Source organism: Pipistrellus kuhlii, unplaced genomic scaffold (genome assembly GCF_014108245.1).
Source record: "Pipistrellus kuhlii isolate mPipKuh1 unplaced genomic scaffold, mPipKuh1.p scaffold_m20_p_2, whole genome shotgun sequence".
NCBI lineage: Eukaryota > Metazoa > Chordata > Mammalia > Chiroptera > Vespertilionidae > Pipistrellus > Pipistrellus kuhlii.
Window position 1 is genome coordinate 171,596,035 of NW_023425515.1, and position 25,368 is coordinate 171,621,402.

Genomic DNA, 25,368 nt, shown 5'->3' on the forward strand with positions numbered 1-25,368 from the left:
CTTCTTCTAACACCACTTCTTCAAAATAGACTCGCCCAGGCCGTGGTACTTTGTGGAAGAGCCACACTCAAAGATCCAAAGAGTGGCATGTGGCTCACGAGCCGCGGTTTGCCGACCACAGTCCTAAGACATTATCATTCTCCTTGGTCACAGTGCCATGTGTCTGGCCCTCCGCAAAACAAGGAAAAAAGAACATTGGCATCAGACTAGGAGGCAACTCAACCTGAAGAGACCCTTTAGGAGGGCTGACCACAGATAATAGTGAAGAATAACAATAAGAAGCAACAGCTATCATTTATCTAGTACCTATTGTACGCCAAGTAGTTCTGGGTTAAATGCCTGTGTGTTCCCTTATCAGGGGAATTCCATTAAGTAAATAGAATGATCTCTACTTTGCAGTCGAAGAGCCTGCAGCTCAGAAAGGGAATGCAACTTGCCCAAGGTGACTTCAACAAGACTGGGTTTGAAATGCTTGATGTTCTGATGTGACATACGTATTGAACCTGTAGCTCCGAGTAAGGTTTTGTTACATTGAGTTCTCCCCATCTCTTTCTTGACTGGAATTGCCCAGGCGGCTGAAGCCATGGCAGTTCAGGGTTGCTCCTGCCTTCAGCCAGGCTGGCAGATGAGTGCCTCCAAATCATATGCTGTTTCTGCTCAAATCTCTGGTCTGCAATAAACAATGCCAATCGCAGGAATTAGAATGGGCACTGGGAGTCCTCCAGATGCCTAGGCTGGGGTGTGGGGAGGGGGACAGGACACCATTTTTATATTATTCAGCCTTGAAAAGAAATGCTGACTTGTTACAGAACCTCGAGGACGTTATGCAAAGTGAAATAAGTCAGTCACAAAAAGAGAATATTGGCCCTGACCGGGTGGCTCAGTTAGTTGGGCCTGTCATCCCACACACCAAAAGGTCATTAGTTCGATTTCCCATCAGGGCACATACTTGGGTTGTGGGGTCAATTTTCTGTGGAAGAAGCCAATCATGTTTCTCTTTCATGTCAATGTTTCTTCTCTCTCTAAAATTAATACACATATACTCAGGCAAGGATTAAAAAGTGAGAAATACTGTATGATCCCACTGATACGTTGTACTTGTAGTAGTCTAAATCATATAAAAAAAAATGGAATCCTGGTTGCCAGGAACTGGAGGAAGGGGAGGACGGGAAGTTATTGTTTAATGGGTATTGTAAGTTCAGTTTTCCAAGATGGAAGAAAGAGTTCTAGAGATGGATGGTGGTGATGGTTGCACAAAAATATGGATGTACTTAATGCCACTCAATTGGACACTTAAACATAGTTAAGATGGTAAATATTGTTATATATATATTTTTTTTACATTAAAAATTTGGGGGGAGCTGAAACCGGTTTGGCTCAGTGGATAGAGCGTCGGCCTGCGGACTGAAGGGTCCCGGGTTCGATTCCAGTCAAGGGCATGTAGCTTGGTTGCGGGCATATCCCCAGTGGGGGGTGTGCAAGAGGCAGCTGATCTATGACTCTCTCTCTCTCCCCCTTCCTCTCTGTACAAAATCAATAAAATATATTTAAAAAAAAATTGTTATTTGAATGTGGTATTTTCTTAGCCTTAATGGTAGACTTGACAGACCTTATAGTAAACACACAATCAGTCTCTGCTGCCTCTCCCTCCCAGCACAAGTCTGTGCTTTATGGAAGATAAACCAGAATCAAAGCACTAAAGAACACTGCAACTTCTTAAATGAGTTACCATACTTGAAGTACCTCATACACATTATGCATTCATTAAGTGCTGCTCATTATTCCCTGGATGCTAATTTTTAAGGCATAGCTAGAGGCATTTTCCCAAACTTAAAAAATAGGTTGCAATCTTATAGAAAAGTCTGATCCAAGAGAAAACAGAACCAATAGGATGAAGCAATCCTTTATTTTTAGATACTTTCACAAAGAAGTTGTCAGGACATAAGCTTCCCAGTGGAGAAGATGAACATGAAAATCAGCCTCCAGCTGCTGCTCTGCTTAGGGCCTTGGGTTCTCCTCCTTGCCCATGTGGTGGGGTGGAGGTGTGTACTTCCCCTCCTTGATTAGCTTATCCCGCTGTTTCACGATGGCACTCAGGCGTTTCATCTGTCAAAGGAAGAAAGTATTTAAAACTAGGGGGAGGCCCCGGCCGGGTAACTCAGAGCATTGTCCCAATACACCACGGTGGCAGATTTGGGATGCCCAGTCAGGGCAGACAAGTATCAACCAATGAATGCATAAATAAGTAGAACAAGTCAATGTTTCTTTAAAATATAAAAAAACACAAGTAAATAAAAAACCAGGGGGAGATATGCACCAGAAAGCAAGGGCTGGAGAACCAAAAGGAAAATTGATTTCATTTTCAGAGGGCCTCTAGGATGAAACGTGTCTTTTAAAAACTAACTTGAAATAATTTCTCAAGCTTTTAATAAATACACTTCTGGTATATATAATAATATCTCCTTGAAATTTAATAACAAAATTTACAAGACAAAAACCTTTAAGAGGCCTAGCTGGTTTGGCTCAGTGGAGAGACCATCAGCTTGCGACTGAAGGGTCCTGGGTTCGATTCTGGTCAAGGGCACAAGCCAGTGTTTCGGGCTTGATCCCCAAAAAAGGCCGTGCAGGAGGCAGCCAATCAATGATTCTCTATCACCACTGATGTTTCTATCTCTCTCTCCCTCTGCCTTCCTCTCTAAAATCAATAAAAATATATTTAAAAAACAAACAAACAAAAAGACATTTAAGAGGCATAGTAATACATACTAAAAGCTTTTAAAATATTAAACGCTATATATTCCTGACCTCTCTATGTGAAGGCAGCACTGCTGCTGTTGACTGTTCGCTGGGTATGAATGAAGCAGAAACAGCCAATGTAAGGTCTCTTCCTACTACACTGAAATTAAGACCCAATATACACTCTCAGCACTAGTCACTAGTGTTGAGCCCCGAGTTCTGCCTCTTCTCAGGTAGGACATTCCTAGCAAATGCCATGCTATACAAGCCTGTGTGAGAGCATGATTCACATGGACTCTTCAACACAGAAAATACACTCACTAGTCATGACTGCATTATTTACCTGCTCAAAACTCAATGGCTTCCCATCTTACTGAAAGAAAAACAGAGTTCTTCCTTATAATGACTTACGAGGCCAACCTCCCTGACTTTATGTCTTAACACCTTCCTCTAGCTCTCTCTGATCCAGCTCAGGAATCTGTGCACTTGCCGCTGCTTCTGCCCAACACACTCGCCCCTGGTTTCCACTTGGCTCACTTTCTCTAAGTCTCTGCTCAAATGTCTTGTGTTGAACTCTTCTCTGACCGCACTATTTAAAAAAGAAAAACAACTTAGCCCCCATGACCAGGGCTTTCTATCCCTTTCCTATTTATTTTCCCCTCTCTCTCAACTCCCGACACACTGTTTTTTATTGTTGGCTAGGAACTTTCTGCTTCCCTCCCCCATCTTATTAAGCTCCATTAGGACAGGAACTTAAAAAAAAAAAAAAAAAAAAGTCTGGCTCTAGCCAGTCTGGCTCAGTGGATAGTGTTATCCTGTGGCCCAGAAGGTTCCAGGTTCGATTCAGGTCAATGGCCTGTACCTTGATTGCAGGCTCCTTCCTCCTCATGCAGAAAGGCAACCAACTGATATGTTTCTCTCACATTGATGTTTCTCTCTCTTTCCTTCGCTCTTCCACTCTCCCTAAAAATCAATGGAAGAAATATCCTGGGGTGAAGGAAAAAAAAAAAAAAAGAAGGCTGGGCTGCCCTCGCTGGTTTGGGTCAGCCTATGGACTGAAGCGTCCCTCAATTCTAGTCAAAGGTACATGCTTGGGTTGCAGGCTCGATCCCTAATAGGGGGTGTGCAGGAGGCAGCCAACTGATGATTCTCTCTCCCCCTCTCTAAAATCCATAAAAATATATTTAAAAAAATAGATTTCTTGCCCTAGCTGGTTTGGCTCAGTGGATGGAGTGTCTGCCTGTGGACCCAAAGGTTCCAGGATCGATTCTAGTCAAGGGCACATGCCCAGGTTGTGGGCTCGATCCCTAGTAGGGGACGTGCAGGAGGCAGCCAATCAATGATTCTCTCATCATTGATGTTTCTCTTTCTCCTTCTTTCTTCCTCTCTGAAATAAAAATATATTTTAAAAAATAGATTTTTTTTATGAAAGAAGTTTCCCAACAGCGGACTAGTCATGGTTGAGCTATCAGAACACCATGGATTAAATCTTCACCTGAACTAGAGCCAATAACCACTTGGTGCTGTGATATAATAACCACCGGCTCTGGAGGCAGCATTGCCAAGCTAAAATCCCACTGAATACTCTTACTAGCTACATGACGTTAGGCAATGGCCTTAGTGTTTTTAATTATATGGTGGGGGAAATAAAAGTAAAGCACCTTACGAGGCTGTTGTGAGAAATAAAATGCATTATGATATGCCAGGCACTTTGAACAGGGCTTGTTTCTAATTTCCTGAATCACTAGTTCCTTCACCGAGGGGTGAAGGTCATATAGGGTAACCTCTAAAACAGTAACAGATCTATTCATAAATTCACAGGATGAGGAAGTGACCTTGGGGGAACTCCTGAATATTTCCAGAAAAGGAGATCAAGACAAACAAGTGACTTGCCTGAAGACACAAAAATAGTGGTGGCAGAACCACACCAAAACCCAGCTCTTCTAACTTCAATCCAATGTCCTTTCCACCTCACCACACTGCCTCCTGCTGGTGTAAATTTTCCACACTGAGTAAAGTCTTAATCTGAGCAAGGAATAAAGCGGGCTCACGAGAAGAGAATACATTGTGAACTAGCTCGTAGGTGGCCAAACATGACCCACTCACTGTCCTACAATATAAACACTATAATATTACCCACTTAATGATCAGCATTCCTGCAGAGATCAATACAAAATCATGACCTGACACCCTCTCATTCCTTCCAAATTTGGCTTTACTTTATTTTTTAAAATATATTTTATTGATATTTTACAGAGAGGAAGAGAGAGGGATAGAGAGTTAGAAATATCGATGAGAGAGAATCATCGATCAGCGGCCTCTTGCACAGCTCCTACTGGGGATGAGCCCACAACCAAGGTACATGCCCTTGACTGGAATCGAACCACGAACCTTTCAGTCCACAGGCTGACGCTCTATCCACTGAGCCAAACCGGTTTTGGCAAATTTGGCTTTACTTTAACCAAATGCTAACAGACGTTAAGACATTTAAAATGTTGATGAATTTAACTTAAAATCTAAATTGTCTTCTTGAACTACAAGAATCTAAGTTATGCCGAAACCGGTTTGGCTCAGTGGTAGAGCGTCGGTCTGCAGACTGAAAGGTCCCAGGTTCAATTCCGGTCAGGTACGTTGGTTGCGGGCACATCCCCAGTAGGGGGTGTGCAAGAGGCAGCTGGTTGATGTTTCTCTCTCATCGATGTTTCTAGCGCTCTCTCTCTCTCTCCCTTCCTCTCTGTAAAAAAATCAATATATTAAAAAAAAAAAAAAGAATCTAAGTTTAAAAACATTCCTATTTGCCACAGAAATAGGCAAAACAGCCCGCATTCAAAGACTTCTTCTTTAAGGGAGAATAGAGCTCTAAATGTGTTAGTCCTGTTAGCAGCCCCTTTTTCCTATGCATTTTTGGTTAGGCTCACCTAAAGCAATTTTATTAACACCTCCACCTTCTCCAGAGTATAAATACTTCAGAGATTGTTATATCAAGTTCAATGTAATAGACCTTCAAGGTTTTAACCCCTTCCCCAATGAGGGTTTAATGAATTTTAAAGATTTTTACCCAAAGATTTTCACAAACATCCAAGATGGGTGGATACTTTGCTTTATGGCCTACTACGAAAATAGAAACAGACACCGACATGTAATTTCTAACCTGATGGTTACAGCAAGGTTCGATAATAAGGAAAATCAGAGATGAAAAAGAGCATTGAGGAACATCAGGTCTTCCTCAGATCTGAAGACATTTAACTTCCTTGACATGGTACCTAAACAGGTGTTCACCATAAAAGTTTTGCCAATTCAACTCAATGACCAATTAAAAATACTGAAAAGTAGCTCCAAAGAAATAAGGAAGTAACTCAGCTCCCACCTCTTCCACTTCCTCACCGTTTTCTGCCGGAGCAGACATTCTAATAAATCTTCATATTCTATATTGCACTCTTTCCGTGCGCGGATACCACCAATTCCGTGTGAACATTCTATCCATTCTTTTTCAAAAGCATGGCATCGAGCTGGAATCCTGTGAGGCTGTTCAGCACTCTGGATTGACAGCCAGCGGTCTAAGTCAATGCCCAACTTCTTCTGTATATCAAAGAAAGGCATGGCTGAAATGAAAGGGGAAAAAAAAGATATAATGCCATAAAATACAAATGAGTAAGACATTTCTAAGAAAAATGAAGTTATTATGATAAACAGCCCTCTAGAAAGTTATTTTACACTATTCTCCCAATTTCTTCGCACCAAACTTTTCCATTAGACAAATTCTCCCAGTTTATGGTCGATGAACAATTTCTGTGCTTTCACAAAACCCAAGGAAAAGAGATCTAAAACAAAGTATAAAAATCTTCTTTGCCAAAAACCGGTTGAAAGGTCCCAGGTTCGATTCCAGTCAAGGGCATGTACCTTGGTTGCTGGCACCTCCCCAGGTGGGGGTATGCAGGAGGCAACTGATCCATGTTTCTCTCTCATCGATGTTTCTAGCTCTCTATCCCTCTCCTTTTCTCTCTGTAAAAAAAAAAAAAATCAATAAAATATATTAAAAAAATAAAAATCTTCTTTATATTGACAAAGTCATGTTTATCAAAAGTTAAGTTTTTATATTTTGACTTAATAATCCCAATTTTTTGAGTCAGATCTAAAGAAATAGCTGAAAAGAACAAGAACAAAAAAAGCATAAGCATAGAAACATTTCTTTACATATTTCTATCCATATCAACTTAAATGACACCTTCCCTGAGAAGCCATCCTGAAACTGGCATCCCTCCTTTACGTTAACACATCAGTCTCCACTTCCCACAGGAGTTCTTTGCATGCCACTATAATGGACTATTTACTAGAATGTCTCCCTTTATTGATCAACGAATGCAGTAAGGGCAGGAACCAGGTAATAGTTTGTTTAAAAAAAAAAAAGTTAATTTCAAACAACTTAAATGGATAATTAAATCCATTACCTACTTAGAATAGAATAATATTCGGGGAAAAAGAAAAACAAACATGGGGCATACATTTTAATGTCAAGAAAAATACAACAATAATGCCCAAGAAAAACTGTCTGCAAAAGACTGGAGGAAAGCACACACACACAAAGGCAACAGTTACGTATGAATAGTAGGTCTACAGGTGAATTTAATTTTTAAATTTCCTACCCATTCTTTAAGTCATTGACTAAATAATAACGTGTCAGGCACTGGAATGGGGAAACGCAGCAGCTGCAACGTTAAGGACGAGAATACAGATACACAGCGAACTGGGGACCCAAAGGGAAGGAACAAAACCAGAGGTTAAGAGCTCGAAGAAGGAAGAATCAATTCCGCCCAGGTGGCTGGAAAATGCCTTTTAGGATGGGCTGAGTCTGCGAAGTGAAGGCCAGTGGGCAGAGTACTCCAGGAGGGCACAGCAGGAGTTACAGCCGCAGGCTCTGGGTGTGTTTGAGGGACGCCGGGGACCGACAAGGCTGGAGCGTCCAGTGCATGTCGGGAAGAACGAAATGCGCTGAAGCGGTGTGAAGGCCGCAGTCACGCGGGGACTCGGCAGCCCAGAAAAGGAGCCGGGGCGTCAGAGTAAGAGCCAGACGGCCAAAGCATTAAGCTGGCAGATACTCAGCCTGTAAAGGAGAACCCAGAGGGGTGCGGGCTCCAGGCTTCGGTGACATTGGCTGTGTGGGCCAGGGGACCTGGGGAAGCGGAAAACACGCCCAGAGTTCGAGTGAGAGAGAACGGACACCCAGCCAGCCACGAGGAAATCGGTTAAAGAAACCTCGGGGGGAAGTTCCTTAAGCTAAGCCCTACCGTCCCGCCGCGGTGCCCTTGTTCCTGGCTCCTGGTACAGTATGATCTGCAGGCGACGCGGAGACCTGCCGCAAAGGATGCCCGCCGCGCGACGCTAGCAGCGCGACACCGGAAGTAGATCTTCCTTCCGCCGCCTCGCCCCGGAAACCATAGGAACCAGGCCTCTGGGTCTGCGCCCGCGCGGGTGTGCTCTTTGCATCCTGGAGGTCTGACGGGAGGTAAACTGACCTTCCCTGAAGAACCGCGTTGGACAGAGCACCCGGCGGTTAGCGCGTCCCGGCTGCCTCCGGGGACTGTCAAGCGCTCTCCCGACAGCGTTGATTCGGGAGGTACTTGACCAAGGCCACTGGAGAGAAAAAAGTGTCCCTCCACCACTCCAATAATGGTTAAGCTCTTGGACCTTGGGCCCGCGCTAGGTGGGTTAATATTCTGACTTCGCCACTTGCGTGTGACCCAGGCAGTTTCCTCATCTCACATAACCTCAGTTCCTCAAATTAAAATTAAAGTATTGCCCTGGCTGAATAGCTCAATGGGTTAGAGATCGTCCTGATGAGCCAAGGTTGTGGGTTCGATTCCCAGTCCGGGCACATATCAGAAGCAATCAATGCATACATAAGTGGAACAACAAATTGATGTTTCTCTTGCTCTTTTCCACTGTGCCTAAGATCTGTATAAAATTTTTTTTTTGTTTAAAATATTACTTTAAAAGGAAATAATAGTACCTATAGCATAGGGAGGCTTGGGATTAAATAAATGCATAAAGCACTGAGGCTGTTCCTGGACCGTGGGAACCAGTCTAAGGTAATCACAGTGTTTGATGTCTCAGCTTCTAAAGTTTGTGGATTCAGGAAAGTTGATAAAGACCATGATGCCTTCCTCTGTTTGAGAACCTCCAATGGCTCCCTTTGACTGCAGAGGAGCATCCAAAGTGGTGTGCATGTGTGGGTACCATAGGGTATATGTAAGATGATACATTTAAGTTGTGGGAAGAAAATACGAGAATATTTCTGCTTACCGAGTCTTTTTAAAAATCTGTATCTTTTTGCTTTTGTTTTTAATCTTCACCTGAGAACATTTTTTTTTATTTTTTTTTAAACATACTTTTATTGATTTCAGAGAGGGAGAGGGAGAGAGAGATAGAAACATCAATAATGAGAGAGAATCATTAATCGGCTGCCTCCTGCACGCCCCTCACTGGAGATTGAGCCCACAACCTGAGCATGTGCTCCTGACTGAAATTGAACCCAGGACCCTTCAGTCCGCAGGCCGGCGCTCCAACCACTGAGGCAAACCGGCCAGGGCTCCATTGATTTTTTTTATTTTAAGGGGGCGGGGGAGGGGGGGGGGGAATCATTGATGTGAGAGACACACATCGATTGCTGCACAAGCCCGGACAGGGGATGGGAAGGAAGGTGTGTGCCCTTGGCTGGAAATCGAACCCATGACCGTTTGGTCCGCAGGCCACAGCTCTTAAGCACTGAGCCAAACCAGCCAGAGCTAAAATTTCTGTGTGTATGTGTGTGTAAATGTTTTTAAAGTACGTAATATCACTGGAGTGGTACATATAAATAACTTGCAATTACATCCAGCCTTGCTCCCTTCTTACTCTTGTTTGGGTTGCTTTTCTAAAACTCAAATCTGATCATTCAAAAAACGCTGAGCTTTTATCACATGCCTGGCCCTTGTTGAGCTCTGGGGATGAAGACCCAGAATGGTGTGGCAAGTGATAAAACAAAGATGGGCTAAAGAAGGGAGAACAGAAAAGGAGGAAGTCATTCATACTGATGGGGCTGTGTTTGAGATATCAGTATATTCAAGAAAAGGTCCAAATTCATGGGTTTTGGCATCAAGACCCTTCATGATTTGATTTTGTCCCATTTCTAAGTTCAAATCCCATTCTTAGCAGCCCCTATTCAACCTACTTGTGTTCTCAGCCATCCAGAATTGCTCTCATGTTTCCAAACCTTAGGAGCAGGTTCTGTCTGGAATGATCCCATCTGTTCACTGCCACCTCCCTCTGTCTCCCATCTCCCAGTTAATTCCTATTCCATCCAGGTTGGATACCATGCATATTGCTGATAAAAGATTTTCAAGTTCCTCTAGCCTTTCTTGAGGTCCCAATAGCCCCGTAAGCTTCTATTATAGACATTGCTAACTGCTGATATGCCGACAACACCCCCCGCACCCCCCCCCCCCAACACACACACAGTGGACCATGCACACAGCTTGCCAGCATGGGTGTGAAAGATGGCAGTGACAGGTCTTCCTCTACTGCAAATACTGGAAAACTACAATCCCCAGAAACCCACACCAGCACTGAGCTGCACTGTTGCTGCAGTGACCACGGGGCTGCTTGGATATTGTGCATGCGTCACAAGTGATGTAACTCAATATTAGGGGTTCCATGTCACCTCTATTCCTCACCACCCCCAACCCCTACTTACCTTATCATCATCATGTTTTGTGGATCCTTTGCTTCATGGAAGTTTGATTTTTACAACAAAATTAAAGGACTGTATGCTCAGAGGAAAGGTTGAACTGTTGCTTTCTCCATTCTGTATTTGGGAAACCTAGGCTTGAGACTGGAACGAGCACAACTGCACGTTCACCGATGGGCATTCGTCACTGTGATGTTTTACCCCAACACAGCCTCATTCCCATCTTTCAAGGCGTAAAAGATGTCTCCATGCCCTAATGTAAGGGTCTCATTCCCACCTCTGAGAACTAGCCTCAGCTGCTGCACGAGCACACCCCATAGCTAAAGTCCCCTAAGTCTCCATTCACAGGATCTCTGCCCTTGACCTGCAGGATTTCCACATGTCTACACGCCTCTTAGTCATAACCCAAGAAAAGCTTTAACACTGTCCTCCTACTGGTAGGCCATCTATAATTTAGCACATTGGGAACTTTAGGCCTGTATCTGAAACCACCACCATCCAGATTTAAGTAAACTGGGAAGCTTGTGGATCCCAGTACATTTGGGGAAAACAGTGAGTTTGGAAACTTACTCCTCACCCCCAAGCCTAGAGAAGCAGTAAGGCAAAGTCTGAAAAAGTAAGTAATGGGTCCTAAGGACTGGACTGTAATGAAAACCAGAATATGTTGAAACTGGTTTGGCTCAGTGGATAGAGCATTGGCCTGCAGAATGAAGGGTCCCGGGTTCAATTCCAGTCAAGGGCATGTACCTTGGCTGTAGGCACATGCCCAGTGGGGGGGTGTGCAGGAGGCAGCTGATCGATGTTTCTCTCATAGATGTTTCTGGTTCTCTCTCCCTCCCATCCTCTTTGTAAAAAAATCAGTAAAATATATTTTTTTTAAAAAATTAAAAAAAAAAAGGAAAACTTTCTCACATGGACTGGATACCTGATCTGAATTAAGGAAGTTTGGGACTATTCCCAGCCACAGGCAACAAAAAATCCCTCTTAGAGGTAAGTATGTCATCCTTGTCCTGTTTATTTCTACAAATAACTTTTCAAATATACTGTTCAGCTCACAGATAACCTGGCATAAAAAAGGACAAGGCACTATAAGCGACAATCAGTAAAAACAAGAGACCCATGAAGACTTCAGGTATTAAAATTTTAGACAAAGTTATCACTTCTCCTGTCAATAAAGTGCTAATTATTTAAAATGTGGATTAAGGTGCTTAGCTGGAGCTCTTTCCCTAAGTAAACTTGTTCCTTTCTTCCTGAAGGTGTCAACCTTATCCAAGATCTAGTTTAACTGCACTATAGTAGACTGCAATGTTCTCAGAAGCTGTTTTTAAAAATATAATTTTATTGATTTTTTTTATAGAGAGAAAGGGAGAGGGATAAAGCTAAAAACATCGATGAGAAACATCGACCAGCTGCCTCCTGCACACCCCCTACTGGGGATGTGCCCGCAACCAAGGTACATGCCCTTGACTGGAATCGAACCTGGGACCCTTCAATCCACAGACCAATGCTCTACCCACCGAGCCAAACCGATTTTGGCTCAGAAGCTGTTTCCAAGGAATCATCACAACAGCAAAGAAATCAGTTCGTAAGAACAATATTTAACCAACTCTCTTTAAAATATGGTGTTCTGATAAACATGAAATTCTCATAATCCACTTTTGTATCAAAAAATTTCAAAATTATAAATTAGGACATGTCCATGACACATGGTGCTTGTCATTTGTGAGCTTTTCAAATTCATATCAATGCTGCAGTGCAGGGGCTCACAAACCTTTCTGTAAAAGGCCAGAAAGTACGCATTTTCAACTCTGTGGTCCATACTGTCTGTCTCTGGAGTTGCAGTGTGAAAGCAGCCAGGTGCAAATGAATAGGTGTGGCAGTGTTAAAATAAAACTTTATTTACAAAAACAGGCCGCAGTTTGCTGGCCCCTGATTTAGTGAATAACAAAATACAGATACACTGAAAGGCACTACTGAATTAATTTGTCATTCATCTTTTATTGTTTTCTTAGTCAAACACTTAAAGTACAAATTCTATATGAGAATGTGGAATTTTGTTGTTAACAAAGGGCTCTTCATACTGGAGAGTTGAGAATCACTGCTGCAGAAAGGAAGATTTTGGTCTTCAGAGCTGATGAAGACCACTGTAAAGAAATCTCCTGTAACATTTTCAAGTGCATAGCCTATGTCCCAAGCTGTGCTAAATACCTTCCTGACATGAATTAACTTAATCTTGCATTTATTTGAAAAGAAAAACCCAACGATGTATATACAATTGATCTTTGTTTTACAGATAAGAAAATTATGGCTCAGAAAGTTCAGTAACTTGGCAAGACTCACACAGTAAAATAGTGGCAAGGCAGACTAAAGTCTAGGGTTATAAACATCCAAAGGCCATTCTTTTAACTGGAAGACTAACCAACCAATCCTCCCTGGTGTTTGAATATAGAATCTTCCAGAGAAGATTCACCATGTGTGGAAGTTGGCCCAAATTCTTATATCCCCTGATGTTCTTCTTGGGGAGGTCTTACCTGTTATCACTGCCTCAGAGCTCTGATCTCCCCTGCATCCTCTAACTTAGGGAGGGACACTTAACTCCTTACATCGTTCTTAAACTTAAGGCTTTACAACTAAAACAAAACACAGAATATTTTAACTCACTAGATATGGCTGTTCTGAGACTACTTCTTCCCTGGGCCTTGACTTATCCTCATGAGACAAAGAAACTTCTTTACTTGGGAACGTGCCAGATTCTAGAAATCAAGGTCTACAGAAAAACTCCTTTTGCTAGTGTAAGGCCTATTTTACAGGTCCCCATTTTCTGTTCTAGGATATGTCTTTTACCTGGATAAAACACTAAGCAAACATGTCTAGTCTCTTTAGAGGAGATCCCCAAATCCAGCCATGGTGGTGTGGTCTTACTATGTGGCCCCACAAACAACCATATCATACTACAACAGCATGTCATTTTCCTTCCAAAAACTTAACTCTTTCCCAGCCAGAAGCTATTCAGTAGGAATGGGGCTGACACTCACAATACTGATTCTGTAACAAGATGACTTAAGTGAGGCAGTGTTCCCCATTCCTGATCCATCCTTCAGGACTTCTGATGCCCTCAAAACTGCCTGCCCTTGTTTTGGTGTGGCTACCCCACGGTAAGGCCACTCCCATTACTGCCGCTTCTATGTTCCTCTTTCAGGAACAGTGACTACCCTGGAAAAAGAAGAGATAAAACAAATTGCCCTTCAAATATGAAGTAAAAAAATTCTTAATTATCAAAAGATCACGATTGGGCTTTTAAAAAAGTCTGTAACTCTTAAATGTAATGTTAAACTGGGGAAGTGGTTATAGCAGCTTCACATAAATTATTTTAATAAACATCATCACAGTATTAAGAAGGCAAGGTAAACAAATAGCTTGAGTATTTTATTTGTTTGCAACTAAGCTTGTTAACACTATATAATGAAAATGTACAAAGAATAACGTTGCAGTTTTTGGTTAGATTTAAGTCAAAGACATTCATTAATAAGGAATCTTCCATTGTGAATATTCCAGAAATTATCTCTAAGCCATCTGATCAGAACTGTCTCTGAATATTACCTTACTTTGGAAGGTATTGGCATACATTTTAATTACACTCAGATTTTTCAAAATAAGCTGTAATTAAAAAAACTATTCTATATTCAAACTAAAACAATTTTAATAGAACTTTCCTTTCCAGAAACAATAATAAACGAAACAAGGCATTTGTAAAATGTGGTCCTGAACAAGTCACAGTAAAAAATAAATGTATACTTAACTTCCACCTCCTCAAAACAGAGGCTACTTTCTGTTCCTCAGCCTTGAAAACGAGGTGAAGAACAGTCTGTAAGCAACTTTGGGCAGGGGGTTGCCAAAACAAAGCTCAAGCAGTTGAACATGGACACCTCTTAAAAGAATTTGGGAGAAGCTGACCAAAGGATCCAAATCTGTATGTAATGACTGATACAAAGGTGAAGTGGCTCCTCCCAAGTAGCAGTGTCGCCAGGGCCTGGCCTAGCCCCAGCCCATGCTCACCTGGTCTATGCTCCCAAGAAAACCCTGATGCTCCTGCTCTAGGGGAGACTTTTTCTTTTTAGAGGTTCAGTGTCCAGGGAGCTCTCTGTGTGAATGAGGTGAGCATAGACTCCACAAGGGTATTTTAAGGCTTGGAGTCAAAGTATCTTTCCAATACAGCTAGGCAGGTTCCATGTGTCAAATGGTCCGTCTCCAGTTTGTTCTAATTCCTCACCACGCATTTATAGACCTAGGACCACAGACCTTTGCTATGTCATCTAATCACATCTGATGTTCTTCCTAATGTATGATTCATATTCTGTGCCTGAAAACAGTCCCTGTATTTAATAACACCTATACATAAAACAACCCACTGTTACAACTTACATGGTCACAAAACATTAATGATCTTCTGTAGATCAAGCAAATGTTTTTAACCATAATTGTCGTGCATCAAATTCACAGCCAGAATCCCCAAGATCAAAAAAAATTTGCACAATACAAATAATAACTTAAAATACACGTACATACATATACATACACTCTCATACACACTTCTTACAGAATGTGCTTGGGGAAACTCCATTTGCTGAGTGCCACTGAGGGCATATTTTGCTAAACTGCTGCTCCAGGTATTTTGCTTCGAAAATCTATCACAGTAGGGCACAGCTGTTTATTGGATGAGCAGAAAAGAAAGATATGCTTGTGGCAACCAGAAAGTTTTAAGGTCTTTCAAGTTGTATAAAATGGACCTGCAGAAACCTTTAAGTGTTCTCAGGATGCAAAGTTGGAGCTGAAATGTGATATCAAACCAGTTGCAAAAAGTGCACAGCAGCCATCTCTTGAGGTCAAACCTGGTACCCAGATATGCAAGAAAGCTTCAGGACACATCTATAAATTAGGAATAAAAAAACAAAAACATATAAAAATACTAAAAAACATAGGATTGTCCTTTTAAATAACTAATAGTAAATGTGATAAACTGCATGGAGAATATAAATTACCACTTAAAAGGTCCTCCTTTCTTCAGAATTTAAGAAATCTGAGTCAGGTTCAGTGGATATATAGTTATTATAATTTATGTTTTGAGTACCTGGTCGTTGCAAGATGTTTAGAATTAAATTCTGATCATACTCTTGACAAGTTAGCCTAAGAAATCAACTTTCATAAATTAACAATTAAAGCTACCTTTCTGGGGAAAAGCCAGGTAATAAACAAATTGGTACTGGAGTTAGACTACCTAGGTCTCAATCTTGGCTAAACTACTAGCTACATAAACTTGGACAAATTCACTTCTTTAAATGCTATTGTTAGTTGTGTAACAATAATAATTCTTCCCTCATAGGGTTTGGCCTGGTGCTAGGCATGTAAGTATTCTTTAAGTGCTAGCTATTATTTTACTTCACAAGGGCTTTTTGCTATCAGGAGACAAGGTACTCAGTTTTAAAATTTTGCTCTTGAAAGTTGGGTAATTCAAAGAAAACTTGGCAATACTTACAGCTTGTGGGCCGTGTTCCGTATCGTCGCATAATCTGATCGTGTGTGAATTTCACAAAAGATTCATATTGTTCTGTGAGGGGAAAGACAGTGTATACTATCCCCGGAAACTCTCCCCCACTTTTCAAGAATCAAGTGTCAGGATCACATCTAGTTTCCCTGCTTAAATTGTTTATTCCCAGGACCTCCTTATAACAGTCACTCTTTAGATTTGTTACTTCCTCTTAGATGCCAGACCCAAATCCCTAGCTCCTAGATTTAACCACTGATCATTTATAACATTTTCCTAATCTTGTGCTGTAATTCTATCCTCTACTAATGGGTTCCTAAGACAGACAGACATGATCACTACTATGCCAGCAAATTTTAGGATATCTCCTATAAAACATGAAACTTGAAGCCCTTTGCTGCACTCTACCGTAGCTATAAATTTCATCATACACACTGAGTGAAAAGGTGGGATGGCTAAAAGCTAGGAGAACATTCCATACTATTTAATTATAGTTTCTACAGAAGTGCCTTAGAGCCAGCTGGTCTGAACAATTTTGGGGTGGTGGGAGGAGGGGCGAATGATATACTAGTTTCTTCTTAAAATACACATTATTAGTATATTAAAGAAATTCTACTATAAAGAAACCCATTTAACCCCAACAGTTGTCAATTTACAGCAGGCTTATTAACATTCTGAGGCACCACATGGTGTGGGCCATCAATTTAGGAAACAATACTGTTTGCCTAAAGTCTCCCTGATCACACCCTCCTCTTTCACTGAACAGGGACTTTCTATTCCTGATTCAGATCCCTTCCTTTTGGAAAAGGCTCTAACTTGTTGCCACCATTAATCACTCCTTTTGTTCTTGCCTCAGCGGTGCTTTCCAAACTTTGTTCTAATGTATCTCCAAATCAAGGACGTCTGACTTCCCACACCCACTAAGGAAGTCTGATTATGCTAACTATACTCAGCACCTCCCAATCACCTATTGACGGTCAGCACTATCCCAACCACCTGTTTACAAGCCAGTTAACCCAAACAGTCTACTCAATGCCTTTGTTCATGTGAGAAATTCTCAGGAAAGCTTGGCTTATCTTTTTTCAGAAATGTAAGTAAAGAGTCCTCCTATAAATGAAACATGTACAATCACCAAAAGGAATAACTTAATAATCACAATTCATTAAGTCTTCTTGCATGATGTCCTACTCCTAAATTATCATTTACTTAATTGGGGTTAATCCTTATTGAACTTATTAACAATGGCATAGCCACTACCTCACCCTACCTGCTAGTTTGGTATTGAGGATTTGCTCATACTCCTCCCGAATTTTATCTTCGTAGTCTTTTAAGAGACGCTCACATATTATTCCAACTTGTCGGAGAGTAAAGGTGGGCTGGTCCTTCTTCATCCAGGAGGAACCTGGCCAAAAGACAAATCTAATTTACAGATTCTAGTTCTAAAGTTCAGAATTAATACCATCATGCAAACAGCCCTAGGATATAAAAATTGTTTATAAAAATGGTCTTTTCACTAATTTACATGAAATATTTCCACAGAATTCTCTGAGTTTCTGACAATTTTTTTTTTTTACAAAGCAAGGACAAAGGTAAATTAAGAAGAGAAATAACATGTATTCAAGTTGTTCTGATGCCATAACAACCGAGCCCAGACTCAATGCTCATTTGGTCAAGAATAAGAATGAAAAGTTTAAAGCTGACATAAAGCCTCTAGTCTAGATTAGGAAAAGTTGATTCACTGCATGAGAGCTACCCAGATTCTTGGAGATCACCTACACCTATGTTTAACCAAGGTGGTGCATCATAGTTACCGGTGGAACTAGTTCTGAATCTTTTAAGTTCCAGGGTGATTTTGATAAGAAAAAAATTTTGACACTTACGGAAAGCAAATGACTTGCTCAATATAAAAAATTGTCAGCAAAGTCATCGAAATATGAATGAAGGGGACAATTTACCACTACACATCTCATCCTTGATCCCTTTTGAATCTGGGCCAAGAAGAGTGAAATGTTTATAAGGTAGTAGTTAAGAACCAAAATGTCCACTGGAAAGCCAGTAAACATGGAAATTGCCGAAACCGGTTTGGCTCAATGGATAGAGCTTGGGGACTGAAGGGTCCCGGGTTCGATTCCGGTCAAGGGCATGTACCTTGGTTGCGGGCATATCCCCAGTAGGGGGTGTGCAAGAGGCAGCTGATCGATGACTCTCTCCCATCGATGTTTCTAACTCTCTATCTCTCTCCCTTCCTCTCTGTATAAAATCAATAAAATATATTTAAACAAAACAAAAAAGCCATGGAAATTGACTTCCTGATCATGATTTTTTTTAAAAGCAGCTCCATTGGTAGTCCAATTCTGAGTTATTTTTCAAGGTTTAACCTGGAATTTGTTTCTTTGGCCTTTAGTCTATAAAAATATTCAACAGCCTGAAACAAATAATTTTTTGCTTAAACCAATTTTTTTTCTCTACAAATGAAACCTGACCAAAATATCTAGCAAGTTATTATCTGTACTTGTTTCTCTACCCATAACATATTCTATTACTTCAAAATTAGCTCTAGCCAGTTTGGCTCAGTGGACAGTGTGAGCCCTTGGACTGAAGGGTCCTGGGTTTGATTCTAGTCAAGGGATATACAGGGTCGTGTATAAATCCCTGATCCTGGCTGGGGTGCATGCAGGAGACAATGTGTTTCTCTCACATTGATGTTCTGTCTTTCCCCTCTCCTTTCCACTCTCTCTAAAAACAAAAACAAAATTACATTACTAAAATTGAGACTTGTCCCTGACCGGTTTGGCTTAGTGGATTGAGCTTCGGCCTGTGGAGTCAGGGGTCCCAGATTCAATTCTGGTCAGGGGCACATGCCTTGGTTGCAGGCACATTCCTGGTATAATTTTAAAAAAATTATTTGCGGTGAAAGTGACATAAAGTGAACAATTTAATATAGTCACAACATTGTACAACCACCACCTCTGTCTAGTTTCAAAACATTTCTAGTACTCCCAACTAACACCACTTACCCATTAAGTGGTCCCTGTCATTTTAAATAGCATTTACAAACTCTTAAATGGGCTGTGCAAATTAAAGTATACTTACCTGGAGAACTAGGTGCTGTGAGTGCTGAGGAGTGAGGCTGACTTTCTGAAGTACAAGCTTCATTCTGATTAAGAACAACTTCTAATTGTCTCCACCTCTGGTAACGACTATATTCTTGTTTTATGTTCTGAAAAATTTGCTCTAAATAAAAAAAAGAAACACATTTGAGCATTTACTTTGAGTTATTTCTTCTTATCCTTCTCCCCATGTAATAAATATTAACAAGAAAAATATTTATACTGAATAACCTCCTATAACCCCAAAGTGTGCCCTCTTATTATCACTACTAGAGGTTCCAGTGCACAAAATTTGTGTGGGGGTTGGGGGGGGGAAAGGTCCCTCAGCCCGACCTGCCCCCTCTCCAATCTGGGACCCCTTAGGGGATGTCCGACTGCCAGAACCGCTGGCTCCTAGCCACTAGCCTGCCTGCCTGATTGCCCCTAACTGCCCTCCCCTGCTGGCCTGATTGCCCCTAACTGCCCTCCCCTGCCTGCCTGATTGCCCCTAACTGCCCTCCCCTGCTGGCCTGATTGACCTAACCACCTCTGCCTCAGCCCCTGCCACCTTGGCTTTGTTTGGAAGACATCTGGTCTAATTAGCATATTACCCTTTTATTAGTATAGATTTCAACAATATGTAGAGTAGCAGTTATTTTGGCATAAGCCACTCAGACAGTTCTCTTTGCTTGTTTCCTGAAGACCAGAGTTGCTGTTTGCTGTAGCATTAACTACAATTTACAAGGAAAAAAGTCCTTCACCTAATAGGGAACTACCCTGTTTCCCCAAAAATAAGACAGTGTCTTATATTAATTTTTTCTCCCAAAGTTGCGCTAGGTCTTATTTTCAGGGAATGTCTTATCTTTCCATGCGCTAGGTCTTATTTTCGGGGAAACACAGTGTTTCCTATCTCCCTTAAGTTGCACAATTTCACAAACCAGAGTACTAAGGGTGAGTATCTTAACCACCCAAGGCTTCTAATAGTGAAACTCTGGTCCTATTTGGACTAAGATCTTTAGAGAAGAGGAAAGCAGAAACCACTATGTTTATAGCTAAAGGAAGATTTGAAATTTATTGCTTGGAATTCATGAACAGGACTTAGAAGAGAATTTTCTAATTTTATAAGAGGCAATATTTGGTAGGATTCAAGTTACTATTCTGAGTCAAGGTAACAAAAAACCAAACACTATTAATAAAAGGAGTCCAGGACACATAAATACTAACTACCTTGAAGTATACTCCTAGAGACAACACAGAATCTGGAAGGATGTGGTTTTCAAGTTTTTTTTTGTGTGTGGTAGAATGTATGTTCACTTTTCAGATAATAAAGGCTCCTAAAACCCAGAAAATTATATTACCCACCCAACTCACATTATTCTAATGTATAACTTACTCTAGGTTTATTATTATTTTTTAATAGGGAGGAGGAAGTGTTAACAATTCAATTTGTTTCTTCCTAGATGTGTGACTATGACCTTGGGAAGTCATTCAAAATCTTTAGCCTAGTTCTTCAATATAAATACTAATGTCTGTCCAATAAAGTTGTGAGAATAAAAAAATCAAAGCTATTAATGCCATAATAAATGATGGTACAGCCCAGGAACTGACATGAATTCAAAGTAGCTCCACACATAACTAAACATTGGAACAATGCAGTATTTAGCAAAGCTCTCCTTTAAGAATGCTGTGAAGTTCATGTGTTAGATCTCTCAATTTATGAAGTCTTTGCTTCATCTTTAAAATATATTCCCCAAGCACACATGTGCCAAATGCAATACAAGGTTGTAAGTAATTGCAGATTTGAAACAAGAAAGAACAAGTTTGAGGACAAGGCTCATGAGAACAGAAGATCTTTGATAAACCTTTCACTGCCTCCTGCATGGCAAAGTGAACAAATAGAAAGATACAATTTTGAGGCTGGAAGAAGAACTAGCAAGTCCAAGAATCTAAACATGGTATACACAGGAGAAAAATAAGGAAGCAGCTGTGATTTTCTTCCCAAGAAGGCCATATATAACAGGCAAAAGCATGTTAAAAAAAAAAGAAAAAAAAAAAGAAAAAAAAAAAAGAAAAAAAAAAAAAGAAAAAAAAAAAAGAAAAATGCAAATTTCTGCTCTGGCCTGTTCTAGGGTTCAGCTGGTTAAGCACTGTCCCATGCACTGAAAGGTCCCTGGTTTGATTCCAGCTCAAGGCACATGCCCTGGAAGAGGGCTCCATCCTGAGTAGTGGGTATGCAAGAGGAAGCCAATCAATGGTTCTCTCTCTCCACACTCTTCCTCTCTCTAAAAATCAATAAAAACATATTTTTTAAAGAAAATTATAAATTTATTTATTTTTTAAATAAGAGAGGAAGGGAAAATGAGAGAGAGAGAAAGAAATATCAATGATGAGAGAGAATCATTAATAGGATGCTTCTTGCACGCCCCATCATACTGGAGCCCACAACCCCAGGCATGTGCCCTTACTGGTAATTGAACCAGGACCTTCTGGTTCATAAATTACCATTCAATTTAGCCCCACCAGCCAGGCACCAATTTTCTTTTTTAACAGTGGATAGTTTTAATCTTTGGCTCTCATTATTTGAGGATGTGCTTCTAGGTTTTATCAGACTAAGTCCGCTGTTTTTCCAGTTCCTCTTCCACCACAATCCAGTTGCAGTAAACTATCCTTTCCTTCATTTGTGGGTTTTCTGGCTTTTGCTCAAGCAATTTTGCTTTGCTTGAAATGGGGCTGTTTCTCCCCTTCCAACATTTAAGACTCAGCCAAAATGCCACTTCATTTGGAAGTTATTCCTGAACTCAACTCATGATCAATTAATGCTTTGTATCTACTCACTCCATGTTTACAAATATAATACCTTCGAGTTCAACAATTCCCCCTCATGCCTCCATCCATCCACCTTACTCATTTAAGCAATAAAAGGTTTAATTTTATAGGATTTTACCACAAAAAGTGCTATGACACACATCTTTTTCTGAAGTAAAACATAAGTCTCAGACCATTTCTGAGAGAATTGCACAACCTTTGAGATTATAACTAGGATTGTTACAGAGTAGAGCCGCTGATTTTTAAATGCACTTTTCTATTAATTGGCTTTATTCTTTCTACTTGTAGAGCAACTAGTATTTCCTCCCCCATTCTTTTTTAATCCAGAGGGTATCTTTCACACAAGCCAAAACATTAATGAATCACTCATACTTTGTTTCTTTCATAACAGAACCCTATGCTAATAATCATTAAGAAACATAACTGATAAATCTTTACAAATGAATACTTTATTTCTTAAAACTTAGGTTTATTGTAAAAAGTAACTACAGATGTTCCCTATTTTCCCCACTGACTCCCCCTTCTGGCCCACACCAACCGCCCATCCCAGGCCTTTACCACACTACTGTCTGTTACAAATGCATATTTTAAACAAAATGTTTTAATATAAAATGACCAAGAAGCTAGTTTGCATGATCTGTATGGACAGATTAAATTTTAAGATGAAAAAAGCAGTGACCCCATTATAGCACTCTGCAAATTTGTAGGCTCCCAAATACATTCAGCAATCATTTATTATGCACTTGGTATAATGTGAACTACAATACAAGTAGTCTAGAGAGAAGTATTTGGAGAAATAAAACATTTACATAATATTATTCATCAAGACAGACGGAGCAAGTATTAATTCTATTTTATTGAGATTCTATTTGTAGCTGTAAGAGCAGTGGACAAAACAATTAAAAAATCACCCACTGCTTTTGAAGGACTTTTTACAAAAACTTCTGCAAAAATTCTTGTTCAGTGCAACCAAAGTGGTCTGGGAATTTAAGGTCGAACAGAGTTCCTCACGGAGCAGGGTTAGTCAGGTAATGGACGGAGACTTAAGAAAGTGTATGTGGATTAGCAAAGAGCAGGGGAAAACGTGATGGAAGGCAAGGATACAGATCCAGCCAAGTGGGCCTGGGGGGAAAGAGCAAAGGCATGGTTTGGTAAGAAAAGTATAAAAGACTGACTAGGCAAGATATGGCTATCGTTGGTAAATCCTTTGAATGCCAGCACAGAAAAGAGGTGAACATGAGGCTAGACGCCTGGGCTAGACGGTCTAAGGCAGCCGGGCTGGCAGCTGCAGGAACGCTGGTTAGAGAGGAAGAGGGCCTGAGATCCGCATGGCGGATTTGCAAAGGACGACATAAAGCCCACATTCTCTGGCGAGTGTTAGGGGGTGAAGAAAGAATGGTTTTATGGCCATTCCGGGGTTTTGCTTATGCTTGAAAAACAGAAAGCACACAAAGAAACGACTTGCCAAAGTTCAGTTCCGAGACTCCCCCCATTTCCGGGTGCCCTTTAAACTGCTAAACATTAATTCTGGTGCATTTCCCCCTCCACTCCCACACAATGGTTAAATTTTTTTAAATTAACTTTTACTTTTTTTTTCTTTTTTGTCCCATCAGCTCTCGCCTTTAACTTGGCCAGTGAATGCCCCTTACTAAAGGCGACTCTCTCTGCTCAGGATAGCTCAACTCCTCCTTCTGGAACCTCTGGATAGTTAAGGATTCTCAAATTCTGGCTAACGACCCACCGAGGTCAAGCCATATATGGTACAATAGCCATACAATACAATAAAATAAAAAACATGCCCAGTCCCTTAGAATTAGTCAGATTGAAATCGGATTCCCTAACTTCTGGGGCGGCCTCTGGCCCCTCCAGACTTCTGGAAACCGGGTCCCCCGACCAGCTACAGCCCAGCGTGGAGCAGCCCGCTCTCCGGCCCTCAGGGCCGGGTTCGTGAGCAGAATCCAATTTTCCATGGCCCGCTGGGTCCCGGGCGGCTCGGGGCAGGCCCGGGCGGCGGCGGCAGGAGGGGCCGGGGGCCGGGGAGGGCCCGGGGCACCAGGGACCTCCCCGTCTCCCTCCTGCTGCCTGCCCACCTCCCTTCCAGGCGCTCCTGCGCCAAGGAAGACCGAAAACGGGCTCTGCGGCCCCACTAGCCCTCCCGGATGTTCCCCATCCCCGGAAGCGATCAGGCCCGGCGGCACCCCAGTTCCCTTTTCTCCGGACGAAGAAGGGAAGGGGTCCGTGGGTAAAGGAGCCCAGCGTCCACCGCCCTGCCCCCGCATCCCGCACCCCCCTCCACATGCCCGGGCCTGGCTTCCTGCCAAGCCCGCAGCGCCGCTCACCCGGAGTCGGAAGGCGCCGCTCGCTGCCGGGCGGGACGGGCGGCTGGAGCGTCGGCGGCGGCGGGCTCTGCATCTGGAGGAGCGGCGGCGGCTCGGCGTCCGGGGGCCTGAGGCCCGGAGTGGGGCCGGGCAGCGGGGCGCAGCGCCGCCGCTTCGGGGAACCCGGGCTCAGCAGCGCCGCCTCGAACTCCATGGGCCGTTTCAACGTCGCCCCGCACGCCATGCCGCCGCCGACGGGCCGGGGACGAAGAGCGGACGCGGCTGTGACGGCGGCCCAACCCTCCGCCTGCTCCGCAGAGCTCCCTCCCGAGCCAAGCCGGCTCCAATGGCGCCTCCAGCACCCGGCAGCGCCGCCGGCCCCGCCTCCTGTGACGTCACGGGCGCGCCCACCGCCCGTCCGGGGGGGTGGGAAGCCGGAAGAGGGCCGTTCTGGGAGGGTCCGCCGGCCACCGTCCGCCGCCGGCGCCCCCTTCGGAGGAAATGGAACGGCCCGGGCGGAGAACTCGGTCACCCAGCAACCGAGGGAAGGCCCCCGCCTCCGCCCCTCCCAGGGTTCCAGCCCCCGCCCCGTCCCTCGCCGCCGCTCCCGGGCGGCCCTTTAGGGTTTCGCACCTGCGCGGCGCGGGCCTGGGGGAGGGGAGAGCTCGGATTGGCAAGCTCCGAGGGGTGTGTGGAGGGGCGTCGGGGTCGGGGTCTAGGAGTCCCGTAACCTCCCATCTAGTCCTTGCCCTGGGATAAAAGGAGAGGGTGGTTTGTAAAAGTCCTCAAGGCCATGCCCTGACTCCAGGACGTGTCCATTTAAATGGAACCCCAGATCGGAGGAGGGTGCACTTCGGGGAAGTCCACCCATCCCACGAAGCTGCAAAACGTTGTGTCTGTGTGTATTTTAGGAAAGATGACCCATACTTTCACCAGCGCATCAGAGAGGTCTGTTACTCAGAAAAAAAAAGAAAAGTAAAAAACAAACAGGAAACAACCAAGTAGTGTAAACCATGTAAGAGTGGTGTCAGTGTCGAACCCTTGAGCGGAGAGCTGGTTTCCTCTAGTCTATCTGAATTCTTGATGGCGGTGCCAGCTGCGAAGTGCCTTTGATATTCTGGGATGATAAATGGA

At 42.6% G+C, this 25,368-nt stretch overlaps 1 protein-coding gene across 6 annotated transcripts; it reads right to left on the minus strand.

Annotated features, from left to right (window-relative positions):
* Window positions 1-1,887: 1,887 nt before the first annotated feature.
* Window positions 1,888-24,620, minus strand: AKIRIN1 (akirin 1). 6 transcript variants are annotated; one of them, XR_006742211.1, is made up of 7 exons: window positions 24,256-24,617; window positions 19,095-19,235; window positions 17,269-17,403; window positions 15,993-16,064; window positions 6,121-6,338; window positions 5,795-5,847; window positions 1,888-2,106 (listed from the first exon to the last, which is right to left on the minus strand). XR_006742211.1 is itself a non-coding variant. In XM_045584825.1 (6 exons), exons 1-6 carry the CDS (start codon window positions 24,476-24,478, stop codon window positions 2,103-2,105), a joined length of 810 nt encoding a protein of 269 aa, XP_045440781.1. In that variant the 5' UTR covers window positions 24,479-24,617; the 3' UTR covers window positions 1,888-2,102. The 6 variants fall into 6 exon arrangements, 4 of the variants coding, with proteins under 4 accessions (XP_045440781.1, XP_045440782.1, XP_036302693.1 ...); XR_006742212.1 differs by lacking the exon at window positions 1,888-2,106 and adding an exon at window positions 4,373-4,761; XM_045584825.1 differs by lacking the exon at window positions 5,795-5,847 and having other exon boundaries at window positions 6,104-6,338.
* Window positions 24,621-25,368: the final 748 nt, after the last annotated feature.

Coding starts and splice junctions, on each gene's coding strand:
- AKIRIN1 (XM_045584826.1), bottom strand. CDS start 24,478: ATGGCGTGCGGGGCGACGTTGAAACGGCCCATGGAGTTCGAGGCGGCG. Junction 19,236..24,255: donor GCGGCGCCTTCCGACTCCGG/GTGAGCGGCGCT, acceptor TTTTTTATTTAG/AGCAAATTTTTCAGAACATA. Junction 6,339..15,992: donor CGGAACACGGCCCACAAGCT/GTAAGTATTGCC, acceptor CTTTCATTTCAG/CCATGCCTTTCTTTGATATA.